The sequence below is a fragment of the Telopea speciosissima genome, chromosome 7, assembly GCF_018873765.1.
Source record: "Telopea speciosissima isolate NSW1024214 ecotype Mountain lineage chromosome 7, Tspe_v1, whole genome shotgun sequence".
Classification (NCBI taxonomy): domain Eukaryota; kingdom Viridiplantae; phylum Streptophyta; class Magnoliopsida; order Proteales; family Proteaceae; genus Telopea; species Telopea speciosissima.
This window is the reverse complement of record NC_057922.1, coordinates 54,380,449-54,393,298: the sequence shown is the minus strand read 5'-3', so window position 1 is coordinate 54,393,298 and position 12,850 is coordinate 54,380,449. Positions and strand designations below refer to the sequence as shown.

The 12,850-nt window shown below is 37.2% G+C and overlaps 1 protein-coding gene and 1 long non-coding RNA gene across 2 annotated transcripts; both read left to right on the top strand.

The window, feature by feature from the left end:
- Positions 1–6,307: 6,307 nt before the first annotated feature.
- Positions 6,308–7,500, top strand: LOC122668695 (F-box protein CPR1-like). Its single transcript, XM_043865229.1, has one exon. The coding sequence runs from the start codon at positions 6,328–6,330 to the stop codon at positions 7,498–7,500; it is 1,173 nt and encodes a 390-aa protein (XP_043721164.1). The 5' UTR covers positions 6,308–6,327.
- Positions 7,501–11,255: 3,755 nt separating this feature from the next.
- On the top strand, positions 11,256–12,572 carry LOC122667162. The gene is made up of 3 exons (XR_006333764.1): positions 11,256–11,267; positions 11,639–11,646; positions 12,293–12,572. It is a non-coding gene; the product is annotated as an uncharacterized LOC122667162 (long non-coding RNA).
- The last annotated feature ends 278 nt before the right edge of the window (positions 12,573–12,850 follow it).

The following is a 12,850-nucleotide window of genomic DNA, read 5'->3' as shown; positions in this document are numbered from 1 at the left end:
TCTATGTTTTTAGATATGGATGTAGGTGTGGTGGATCCAACTGAGGTTAATCCAGCGTATCATCATGGCAATGAGTACGAGGCTTGGGGTGTCCAGCTAGAGATGGAGCAGGGACCTGACTATATTTGTGATGATTGTGCTCACGAGGCACAATAGGCTGAGCTAGAGGCCCATGATTCGGATATTACTTTATTTTCATTTGAACCTTATACTGGATGAATGTAACCGATAACTCTTGGTATTTCATTACCTTCTTTACTTCCGATATTTAGTACTTGATATACGTGATGATAACTTGATGGATTGGAATCAAGTGGCTATTCATATAAATATCTTATCATCTAGAACTCTTATAATATTTGGATTATTATTATTTAATTCCGCTATGACTCTGATTATGTTCGTATTCCTTAAATGAGAATGCCGGGTAGTGTACATGACACAACAAAATATAGATCCTATGGTTTGGGGTGGAATACAGGGGTATTCTCGTCACGTTGCCTTAATGTGGGGATAGGGGTGTGACAGATAGACATCTGTACGTGCAAATGCACATGTAGGCATTCGATCTCTCTCTACTAAACTCGCACATGCAAATGCACATGTAGGCATTTGTTAAATGGAAGATAACGAAATCACTAAATGCATTTAAATTATGTAAATAAATCGTGAAGGTTCAAGTCCCTCTATCCTATATCCTAAAAATAAGTGTCTGATTTATTCCCTAATTCTTTTATTTTGTTCCTGTCAGCGATTCAACTTTAGTTATTGTTCTCCTTTTCAAAAGTAATTATATTTTCATTAAAATAAGAATGTCATATCAATGGAGAACTCTAAGAAAACAAAATCCTTACAAGATCAATCCAAAATTTTGTATCAATTCTTGGAATGTGACAAAATAAAACCGTAATTGATAGAATTCATGGGTGTTCCTATGAAGAAACACTTATGATACACAAACTTATGCCTCATTGAGATGTTATTCCATTTTTAAATTGATTTCTTCTACACTCAAATATTTTTATTTAAATTAAATAAAAATATTCATTTGCATAATATATCTATTAACTTACTTATACTGATATTTTTACCCAAAAAAATTACTTATGTTGATATTATCAATCGTGTATTATATTGATTCGAGCGACTAATAAATTAAGATTATAGTTAAACAATAATTAAAAAAAATTTAATTGACGCATTTTGCAGTGTGAAGTGGGAGGGATCCAAATTTCTCCTAGGGGTTTTGAATTGAATAAGATGACTTTTTCATTTTTTTTCCCATATTAAATAAGTATTAAGTAACAAGAATGAGAGGTGGAAATATTTTTATCATTAAATTGTGGATCTATTTTTCCACAGGAGCTCATCTATAATACTGTCACTGTAGTAGACTTTAATCACCATCATCTTCTTGTGCATGTAGAGAGAGTGTTTTAGGAGCTAAACTTCCATTCATTCATATTTTGAGACTTGTTAATGGTTTCTTTTTAATGATAGATAATTAATTGTAAAGGTCCATAAAATTAGAATTACGGTTTAGTATATAATTAATTAGGATAATTATTTAATAATAAAAACCACCAAATTACAACCACAAAATGAAAAGTCCACATATCTTTGCGATTACTAAAAAATTTTCATATGTATTAATAAGAAAATCTTGAAAGCATGTTGGATTTTGGTATTTGGTATTCTATTACTAAAGCTTTTGAGCTTTTTTTGGTTTTGGACTCTTCTCACCTCTTGTGCTAGCTCTACTCTCTCTATTTTGGATTTCTCTATACACAATACAGATTTCAGAAGTATAAATTAAGTATTTAAAGTTGCTACATGAGGTTGGACATAATCTGAAAAAAAAAAATTATAGCAAGAGAAAAGAGACAGAGAAAGGAAGAGAGAGAAAGAGAGATCTATCCACTTTGCTTCCTCTTTCCCCCCCCCCTTAATCTCTGTTAGAAATCTGAACAAAAAGGAGAGGACAGAAAGAAGGCCTGAGTCGAACGAAATCGATAAATCAGGCGGACTGTTACTGGTTGCAGGGACAGTAACACTGTGAAGCTATCAGAGATTTTTTTTGATTCTCTGGACTGAGAGAATTCGTGGCCCATTTATAGGCCCACAAGGCCTGTTCGGATGGATCACACCCATTGGCTCTCATAGTGCGCCATCAAAGCGCCACATTGCGCCTCACGCACGCGCACGCGTACGCGCTCGGACGGGTACCGTCCTCTCTCGCAAGTGCACCGTACAATCTCTTCTAGCATTAGATGTGATTATAATAACTACTTACTACTAACACATATAAACCCAATGAGCTTTCCTTTCATAGCCGATGTGGGACTAAAAGTCCATATCAATATTTTGAAAAATTCCAACAATCTCTGACTTGTATCACGAAATAGATTCAAAAAATCTGAAAGAGGATTGGATGGAGAGGGAGATTATGGAGATCTAGATTGAGAAGCAAAACAGTTCCCAGTTACGATATATAATGAACCCACCATCTAAATCCAACGAGATCCTACGATCTGTTCTATGGCTCCAATAGTCCTACCAATTAATTGTGCAAAAATGAACCATACAGAGAGTATTTGCCATGATTGAAAACAATAGAGATCAGGGAAACATAAAAAGTTCAAATGCACAAGTGGACATTTGTTTTATGCTTTGGAATTTTTATGAAGGTATTTATAGATGATTTCCAAGTAGGTACGGGATTCTCTTTCAGATAGGCCTGATAGGAGAAGGAAAATTGGAATGCCAACATGCGTCAATTTTCAATTATTGAATGTACGTGTGGCAAAAAGGATTCTGTCCATCACGCTGCCCGGGCTGCATGTGCAGTGCCAGACTTGGTGATCGAGGCGTGAAAAGAGCTCCTCACCCCTGTTCGAGCAAGGTGCTCGGGCAGAGGTGAGGAGGTCTTTCACGCCTCACTGTGTCTGATGCTGCATGTGCAGTCTGGGCAAGATGTTGGACAAGAGCCTACGTACTGGATTCTCTTTCAAATAGGAGCCTTGAAAGGAGAAGGAAGTCTGGAATTCAATCACTAACCAATTCATATATATGTATATAGAGAGAGATGTATGGAGAGGAGGGGAGAAGAGGGAGAGAGTTTGGGATACAGAAGGAATGGGGAAGTGGAGTGAAATGAGAATGACAGTTTTGGGGGAGAGATGGTGTTTGAATTGGGGTGACAACCTAAGTTTGGAAACATAGAGAGAGATACGTGTAAGGGGAGGTTATTTGTGCGATGTGGAGAGAGAAGAAGAAGAAAACGGAGGAGGAGGAGGAGGAGTAATGCAAAGGAAATCAAGGAAAGAGGCTTTAGGGAGGAGATAGAAATGGGAAGAAATTTATCCTCTCAAAGGGATTGTTTTTCTTTTTACCGTAAATTTGGCTGATTTCTTACTGTAATTAACGTAGAGAAGACTAAGAAAGAGATGATCTCTAGGAGAGAGATTGACGTGGAATGGGAGGAGAAATCTAGAGTTTCCATGAAAAAGAATTTTTTATTTATTATAAAAAGTTGATGGTAAGGGTACCATGAATTTATGAAAATAGAAAGAAATGAATAATAATAGAGAAATGATATTTAAATAAACAAGAAGGGTAAAGTACATTTATATACATATATTCAAGGTCAATCAGGGTAAATAAAAAATACATAAGTCTGGCTTCCTTATGTCTTTCATCTTGTTCTACGTAATTGTTGTCCTTTATTTACTTAAATTGTAAAATTTAATTTTCCAATTTATCAATTATGTTGACGCCATCACTAAATAGAGTGATTAATTGGTAGCTATGTTGTAGTTTTGTGAGAAAGGTGTTACTTTTGAGTTGACCTCCAAATTTATTTTGTGGTAGAAATTTCTAGAAATTGAACTGATTTTACTATGTTTCCTCTGGGTATTGCTAATTTGTTGATCAAGATTTTCTTATCAAATTAATAAATTGGGTTCCCCATAAATAAACCTTCAAATTTTAAAACCCCTTTCCATATTTCTCTCTCTCTCTCTCTCTCTGAGGTGAAGCTAGTTTCATGGTAACCAGATCCTTCAAACTGGCCCTCCACTAAAGTTACTTACAAGTAAAGGCACAGATGGTCGAGGGGCGAAAACAGAAATAATATGGCCAAATATATGTATAAGAGTATAACCCCACTCGCCCCTTTGTTCTCTCATCATTCAGTACTGTATTATTTGAATCTATTTCCACAAAATGGGATTATTTAATGTTGTTCAAAACAAGCTTGAAGGGGTGACTACTGCAGATTGAAGGAAATAATTGTAAATTGCATCAAGAGTATCAGTTATTGATGTTCATGAGGTTCTCATATTGGCTTACTTCTCTCTTCTTGCGCTTGCTTTTTGGTTGTTTTTATTCATTATTATTTTTATTTATCAACGAGTGATAACCTCACTCGTCCCTTTGACCCCTTTGACTAGGATTTATCTAGATAAATCAGGGCATGATATATTTTTAGATTGGAACTCTATATATGTTGATAGGGTTGTGCAAAATGATCCATTAAACATAGGACTCTGTGGTTGTTGCTTTTTGGAGTTTAATTGAATGCTGAGATGAATTGATTTTTATTTTTTGTTGTTTTTCGCCTTATAGTAGCTTCTTTTTCTGTAATTCATCATCAATGTTCATAGGCTTAATTGATGCTGATTTTTGAACTCAAGAAGAGTAAGGGAAAGATTGAGAGAAACCTTTGTTTCCCCCCCCCCCCGCCCCTACACGGACAGAGGTACTTAGGGAGTGTTCTTATATGTGTTTCTCTTATTGGTGTAGGAAGTTCTTCCTAGAACCATTACTTGATTGAAAATGGGAAGTGTTTCTTCCAAAGTCATGGCTAGATTAAATAGCTTGAAGGAAGACATAAACCATAGTTTTCAGAGAATGGCCTAGGGTCTTATTGTTTTGGAAGAACTATGTTTACCTAGGAATGGTGGTGACCCTATCCTTGCCCTTGTATGTAGTGCTCGCATCATAACTAGAAAACTTCAAAAAAAAAAAAATTAAGAATTTGACATTGCAATTTGATATAGACATGCCATTGAGGCTGGTCTTGTTTGTGGCCATTTCTGTGTTTTTTTTTTGTAAGTAAAATATACACTTCGTTTGATTGAGGAAAAATCCAACCGACTGTAGATAGCATTTCCTTTATCCAACTTGTCATTGGACATTGGAAATCGTTTTATTTTTCTCTTCCACACAAAGTTCGAGAAATGCAGAAGAGGTCCGTTGAATGTTTGCATTTTGAATTATAAGGCCCGAATTTACAGTTTGGTTTTGCTACTATGGTCATTAATGACTATAAATGTCTACCCACCTATTTATGAATGTCCAATAATATCCCCCAATTGATCTCCAAATTGTTAGAATTCAAAAGCTATCTAATTGCCTATACACATTTGTGTGTGGGTTGCAACGAGGTAGCTATGATGTGTTTTCAAATATTATTTTAAATTCATCAAAATTCAGTGATATATAACAAAAAGTTTGATCTCACCATGATTAACTAAAATTGAAATTTTATGTATTGCGATAAATGTCTTCTTTTGAATTTCAAAATTTTAATGTATGCTTTTTTTTTTTTTTTAAATAAATTATTATTAAGAAAAAGCCTTAAAAAATGCAAGTTGGTAAAGTGGGTTGAATTACAAATTTAAACAAACAAAAAAGGAGAATGTTCTCTGTGTTGGAGGTACACGCTCCACCCAGACACATGAGGGTGGGCACAATGACCACCCTGCGTCCCTACCCTTGAGTGGCATGCCCATGTGTCTGGGCGCAACTTACACTACGGCACAGAGAACATCAACCCAAAAAAAATTTACTACATCAATTTTAGAACCAATCTAATAACTTGTTAAAGAGAAGAAAAAAAAGGTCAAATGTTTTCTCTGCCCACATGGGGTGGGCGAAATAACCACCCTACCCCCTGAATGGCAAACTCATGTGACTGGGCGCAGGCTGCGCTGCGTCCAGAGAACATCAGCCCCAAAAGAAAATCCCTCTTCACTCCCTTTCCCATTTCTCTTGCAACGAAACGGACCTCAAGGACGAAGGAGATCCACAGACAAGAAAAGATCAATAAACAGAAGGCCAAGGTTCAATTAACAGCAAAAGGCACCTATCGTCTTCCGCCCTGAGTTCCTCACTTCCTCTGTGCGGACTGTGGAGGAGTGCTGTGCTGCTTGTGGATTCTCATTATTTATTAATTCTCTTCGAAGGAAGCCCTAGTCCCTAGCCAGTAGAGCCATGGCGGACAATGACTTGAATGAAGAGAAGATAAGAGAAGAAGAAGAGGCAATGCTAACCAAGAATCTCCCTGAGGACCTCATCATGGCTATACTTTCAAGGCTTCCGGTCAAGCCTCTTTTAAGGTTTAGGTGCGTATGCAAACCGTGGTGTGCTCTAATAACTGATACTGATTTTGTCAAAATGCACCTCAGTCGATCCCTTGCAACCAATACCAACCTCATCCTCATTTTAACGGGAGACCCAAAATTCTTGTATGTGGACTTAAATGTTTGCAAACAAGAAGCGGCGGAAGTACTTGATGCGGCGGTAGAACTGAATTGCCCGTTCGAGTTTCCAATAGGATTCCTTATATTGGCTTCCTGTAACGGCTTACTATGTATGTTCGACGACGACGGCGTAGCCTCTGATTACCGAAAAGAAGTGTACGACACATTCCTTTGGAATCCATCTACAAGAACGCATAAGAAGCTGCCCTTTACGCCTATAGAGTTTCCCAACAATTCCTGCTTTGCCCATTTCACTGCTTATGGGTTCGGTTACGACCCTACCACCGACGATTACAAGGTGATAAGGGTTTCACAGTTCTATCCTGAGAGTGGTCTCTTTGATGACAGTAAGTACATTGTCTCAGAGGTGAAGGTCTACTCTCTCAGCACCAACTCATGGAGAAGAGTAGAGGGCATTCCCTTCCTTAGCATCGAACACAGACTTGGGATTTTTACTAATTCTGCCTTTCATTGGGTTGCAAAGCGCAAGACGGGAGTCATGGGACCTAACACTGCCCCCAATGTGATTGTTTCCATTGACGTTAAAGATGATGTGTATCGAGAGGTGCCACTGCCCCATTTTGTGGACAATAAGTTTAACATGGCCGTCGGGGTTCTAGGAGGACAACTTTGCATGCTCTGTAACTTCTCCAGGGTCCATGTCGAGCTGTGGGTGATGAAAGATTATGGCGTGAGGGACTCTTGGGAGAAACAGTTCTCGATCGAACAACGAACGGTGTTAGGGTATTTTGATGAGTACATCAGGCCTATATGCTATTCAAAGAAGGGTGAAGTTCTACTCGAGACAAGTCCAGGGGTGGAGAAGCGTTTAGGCATGCTGGTGCTTTATGATCCCCATAATGGAAGGGCTAGTAATCTTACACGTCGTGGCAACTGGCAAATAGTAAGCATTGGGAGTCTCATTTCACTTGATGTCAAAGATGGAGCTGAATAAAAAAAGAGAGGAAGAAACAGAGGTAATTTGGTAGAGCAGAATTACACTTCAAGCTAGCTACTATATCATGTTTACAGTTGTTCCTGCTTCGTTAGTTTGTGTGTTTACACTCTTGCTCTTATCAATTATAGTTTCATCTAAAAAATTCCCATGAATGATTATTCCATTCTTGCAACCGTCTAAAGTCGTAATGCAATCAATCAAAGTTTCAAGTTGTTTGCATTCAAACTAAAGGAAAAGTAGGGTGAAGACATGAATTGCCTTTCCTTTGTTAGCTCTAAATACTAATGCACTTGGGTGATATGAAAGGGGCACACATATAATTTACCTGTTAGTTGTAATTACTTGAGGTCTTTCCATGTGAATCAGATTTAAGTTACTTGAATAAGAGTTAAGCAGTGAGCCTTGCTTTCTGCATTCATTATTTTCCATTTAATTAGACTGTTGAAAGGGCTTTTGGAAATATGCTTATTTTTCTTGTTAGACTACACATTAGAGTGAAGAAGCTGCACTTATCAGAACTGCTTGGTGAAAATACTGAAATATATATATATATATATTATATATTGGTTGGAGCTACTGGAATAGTTTTGCGTCCATACATAACTTTATTAACTTGTGCTCCTTGGAGTTCTTGTTCTAATGTCTCAACATCTTCAGACTCAGAACGATCTACTTGATGTGTAAGTGTGCAAGTGTCTGAGTGTATTTTCTTATTCCTGTATGAGTGACAATGTTTCTTCTGTAATTTAAACGGTGTTTTCGGACTACGAGTGTCTTCTCCAACTTGTGGAATTTCTTCCCTCTGTTTGCTTTTGTCTTTCTTCTCAGTCGGATTCTTATTGTACAATTCATATGTAAGTGTGAATTCTAATATATATGGAGTTTATTGGTTTGATAGAATAATTTTTTTCCATAGTTAGGATTCAAGCTGGTTGGCATTATTCATGTCACTGTTCATCTAAAAATATTTTACTATTCATTTATATGGTTCATCTGCTAATGTATTGTATTGATCAGCTTAGAGAAGAAATAGGTATTATAAGAAATTTGATCACCTCATCTGAAGCTGAATTAACTATATTATGTGATCAAATTTATATTTGTCATGAAAGCATAATTCCATTTGTGGCTTCAAATATAAAAGAAAAGAAAGTAGAAATAGCACGTCTTAAGAGAGACATTGCTAGAATCTCTTGGAGAATCTCCAGGTTAGCTTTCGAATCCGTATTTGGTCTACTTCTGGTATATGTATACATATATATATATATCATTATGCTGAATTGGCTTGGCATTATGTGGTGGTGAGAGACAGGAAGGCTGACCCACTTATAAACTAACTGTAGATTTTTCTCTACATAGAGGGACTGCAGGAATAGAATTTGTGAAGCCAAACCTAAAAGTAGTGTGCAGTAGGCTTTTTATGATGGAAGTTTATCATCACTTTTTTTTGGGAATGCTTTTTCAAACAGAATCTGTTCATAAATTGAAATGACATTTAATCTCCTATGTGCTTCATGTTGTTAGCTACATTCTTTGTGCCATTTTTTTTTTTATATTTAATGCAGGTGGGTACAAATGTGTCGATCTACCACCCCTACTAACAGAGTATACTGAAACTGACTCTTTCAGTCATATTATTTAGTATGGTGATATTTGGACTTGATGATATCGAATATTCCTGAAAGGTGCCATATACCCAGGCGTATGTGTATATCCAGAATCAACAAGATAGTATTTTCCAACAAAAGCAAACATATAAAGTTAAAATTTCAAGACTCATTAATATAAAAAAAGAGATAGAGCCTACTAAAACTCAGGATGAATATAGATCTAGAAAACTGTAATGCTTTCTCAATCCCAAGAAGACTAAAACAACGCTTTCTTTTTACAAGAATATGCTGCTAACAAACACATGGAAGATAAAGTTGAGGAATGGTGTCCTGAAAAAAGCATCAGAAAGAAATCCAAAAGTCAAATAACAGCCACCAGAGAGTGAACTTTGTCTAAACTCTTAAAGACAACAATGAAGGCAAAGCATATTATATAAGATTAATTCAGTTTACAAACCTAAAATGATAAATCCATGAACACCAAGTGTTTTAGTCTGTTCTCTTGTTGAACAGGGCCCAACCACTAGAACTCCTCTCTATTAGGATGGGGTGCAGCTGGGGCAAATGAAAGAAACAACAAATACAACAAGAAGGACAACCCCTTAAATAAATGAGTTGGTACCCAAACTCCAGCTTGAATCAAGTTTAAAGAGACATGCAAAAGATTTTCCTTCATTAAAAGGTAGGGTTGATACTAAAACGGAAAAATGACCCTACCAACTGAATCTCTCAAATCTATAGCTCCTCAGCCTTCAAGCTTTAACCAATTTCAGCCAACTGATTGAAACTATAGAAGCCAAATCCCCAGATAACTGCTTATATAACCCATCAACCTGCTGCACCTGTCCAGAAGCAATAATAATCGACACTAGCCTAACTGCACCTCCCTTTACTTGCTTCTATTGAAATCTCAACTCTAGAGGTACAATTTCCAAGTATCCTACATGAAGTAGGACTCATTAAAACATATACCTGAACCCATCCTATCCTCTATTTTCTTTAGAATATGATGGATGGATTTCATAGATCAACTCCAAGTGGATGGATTTCATACATCAACTTGGTACTTAGGGTTACCCCATGATTGTCCTGCATCAGGGCCTTTTTATAGTAATTTCTCTAGTAGGATTAGGGCTGATTGGATTTCAAATCTACCAATGAGTCTTTAGTTGTTATTTGGTATTTCTTTTTCCTTTTTCCTTGGGTCCTGCAAAACCAGCAAGAAGTCCTCCCCCTAAATTTAGGTATTCACTGAGAATAAAAAAGAAAAAGAGGAAACCCAAACCAAAAACAGATTAAGAAATTGGAGGACCAGCAATAAGAAGATGATCTGACTAACCACCCCACCTGTCTTTTTTTTTTTTTTTTTTTTAAATCTTTCTTATTTGGGGGAGGGGGAGCGGGGAGCATTCATTCTCAAAGAGGTAAGAAGACCAGTTTCCTCCACCCATAACAACGTGCCTGCTCCAAAAAAATTAAAACATGTTTCATATGATACAGAAAGCTTTCATTCCACCCTTTGATCAAGGTCAGCAAGTATCAGGGAAAGACCACTTCATCCTAAACCTTTTTAGGAAGTGTAACCAGACATTCCAACCAAAACGATCATTCCAAAATACTTTCAAAATCCTTTGCTTGCTCCAATAAAACAATGCAGCTTTATGGGATTGAATGGACTATAGATATAATATGGTAAATAGTAAACTTTACATCCCCATATGCAGTCCACAGGAAAACAGGAAAAAGAATAGTGACGTTTTACTCATAAACCAAGGTAGTGGAAGATGGAGCTAATAGCAAAAACCCAACTGAGACATGATAACCAGACCTTCTATCAAAATGTGACATTTTCACACACAAGAAAAAAAAATAAAAATTGGTGGCATTCTTAAATCAAATAACTAAGGCTGTGTTTGGTATGCATTCCAAGCTTAGCAAGCATTCTGAGGTAATAAAATTAGTGTTTGGTATCCATTTTTGGTACTTGGATCTTGGAATGCGTCCAATTTTGGAACCCACCGTATGACCCATTCCACGTTCTGAGACAATGAAAATGCCTTGTTCTAAAAGCACGTGGAGTGGGTTCCTCCACTTTCAGGGGCTGGAGTCGGTGGCTTGGTGGGATCTCAGGCGAATCTGCAGCGACGATAAAATGTAAATCTGTGAACAGCTGATGCAGAAACGACTTGGGATGGAGGAGCTCCAATTGGTTATGGTTTTTTTTTTAATCCCATATTCTGGGTTTAATTAAATCCATCGAACCAGCCTAGTTTGGTTCAATTTCTGGCCCAATCGATCAGTCTTATTTGGGAGTAATACTAGCTATCGGCCTGCCTCCTATGTGAAGATTTTCCTGATTTATTAGTTACTGATTTGCTGATTTGTAGGGTATTTAATTGCAATCAAGTTTGGTTTCTATTTTCTAGGATTATTTAGTTTCTTAATTAGGTTGGGATTGGGTTGTTTTGTAACTGGTTTATTATAAATAGGCGTATGTGGTGAGCAGAAGAGGACAGAAATTGAAGAGAAAAGAGTTATGGTTGAAGCTATGAGATGCGGCAACTGTGAGAGACCGTAGGTGAGAGGACGATGGGCTGGTGAGAGCCTGGCTGAGAGAGCTGATCCTATCACCCCTTCTATATCCCTTTATTCTTTTTCTTTATCCTTTCTGTTCTTCATTCATGTGTAATAGAAAAACAGCAATAAAAAAAAAGAGTTTGTCATTTAATTTGCTCCTTATCGTGTTGATCCTGGCTGCAATCAATGTCTCACTGGTTTCTCCCTGGTTCGAGGTCGATTTTGCATTAGTAGCACAACATTCGCAACATGAGAAGAGACGAGTAGAGTCTAAGCATTCTCCCAATGGTCCAACACAAAAATGCCACAGGAAACTAGGCGTATCAACCGAAGAATCAATGAAACGAAAAGGATTGATTTCTTCATCGTTTTCCAAGATCAACCAAAGATGGGATGGGATGGTTCTAAAGATGGATACGTTATGGAGAGTAACAGTAAAAAGTTAGAAGGTGGAAACAATTTGAACTCATGGAGGGAGTTGTGAGAGTGACGCAACCAACTGCATCTACGGAAAGAAATTAATTATGAAGGCTTAAAAGGTACCTCTTCGAAAGAAGCAAACAAATGTAATCTGAAGCCCTTGATTGACGATGAAAAGGGAGAAAAAAAGGGTTTAAGAACTTCAGACCCAATGTGGTGGAAGTAAAAACTAAATGCAGGAATCAAATACCCAGATCTTGTTCTTATATGTATATAATAATGGAGTTGATTGAAGTTGAAAAAGAGAGAGGAGTAATTCTGAATATGAAATTAAGAACTTCTGGTGGAGTAGAGTGGATGCAGGAGGGAAGAGGGGAGAGTATCCAAATATGAATATCAAATGCTTAATTGAATTGGTGAGTTTTGAATCTCTCTGGAGCCGAACAATTGGGAGTCCTGAACAGAGAGAGGTTAAATTCTCATGCAGATTTTGCTAATCAACCGCGTCGGCAAATTTTACCCATGAGTTGTTTGATGAAATGCTGAAAAAAAGGTTTTGCATTCGTCTGTGCATTGCTGTTATTGATTTTGGATGCCCATTAGGTGTTCGATGAAATGCCGAAAGGGGTTGTTTGGTTCACTAATTCTACGGGAAGTCTTTTCGTAGAAACGTAAACTCGATTTATTTAAACCGTTTGGTTGCTATTTGAGGTGAACCAAAGCAGAAGCATGTGAACCTA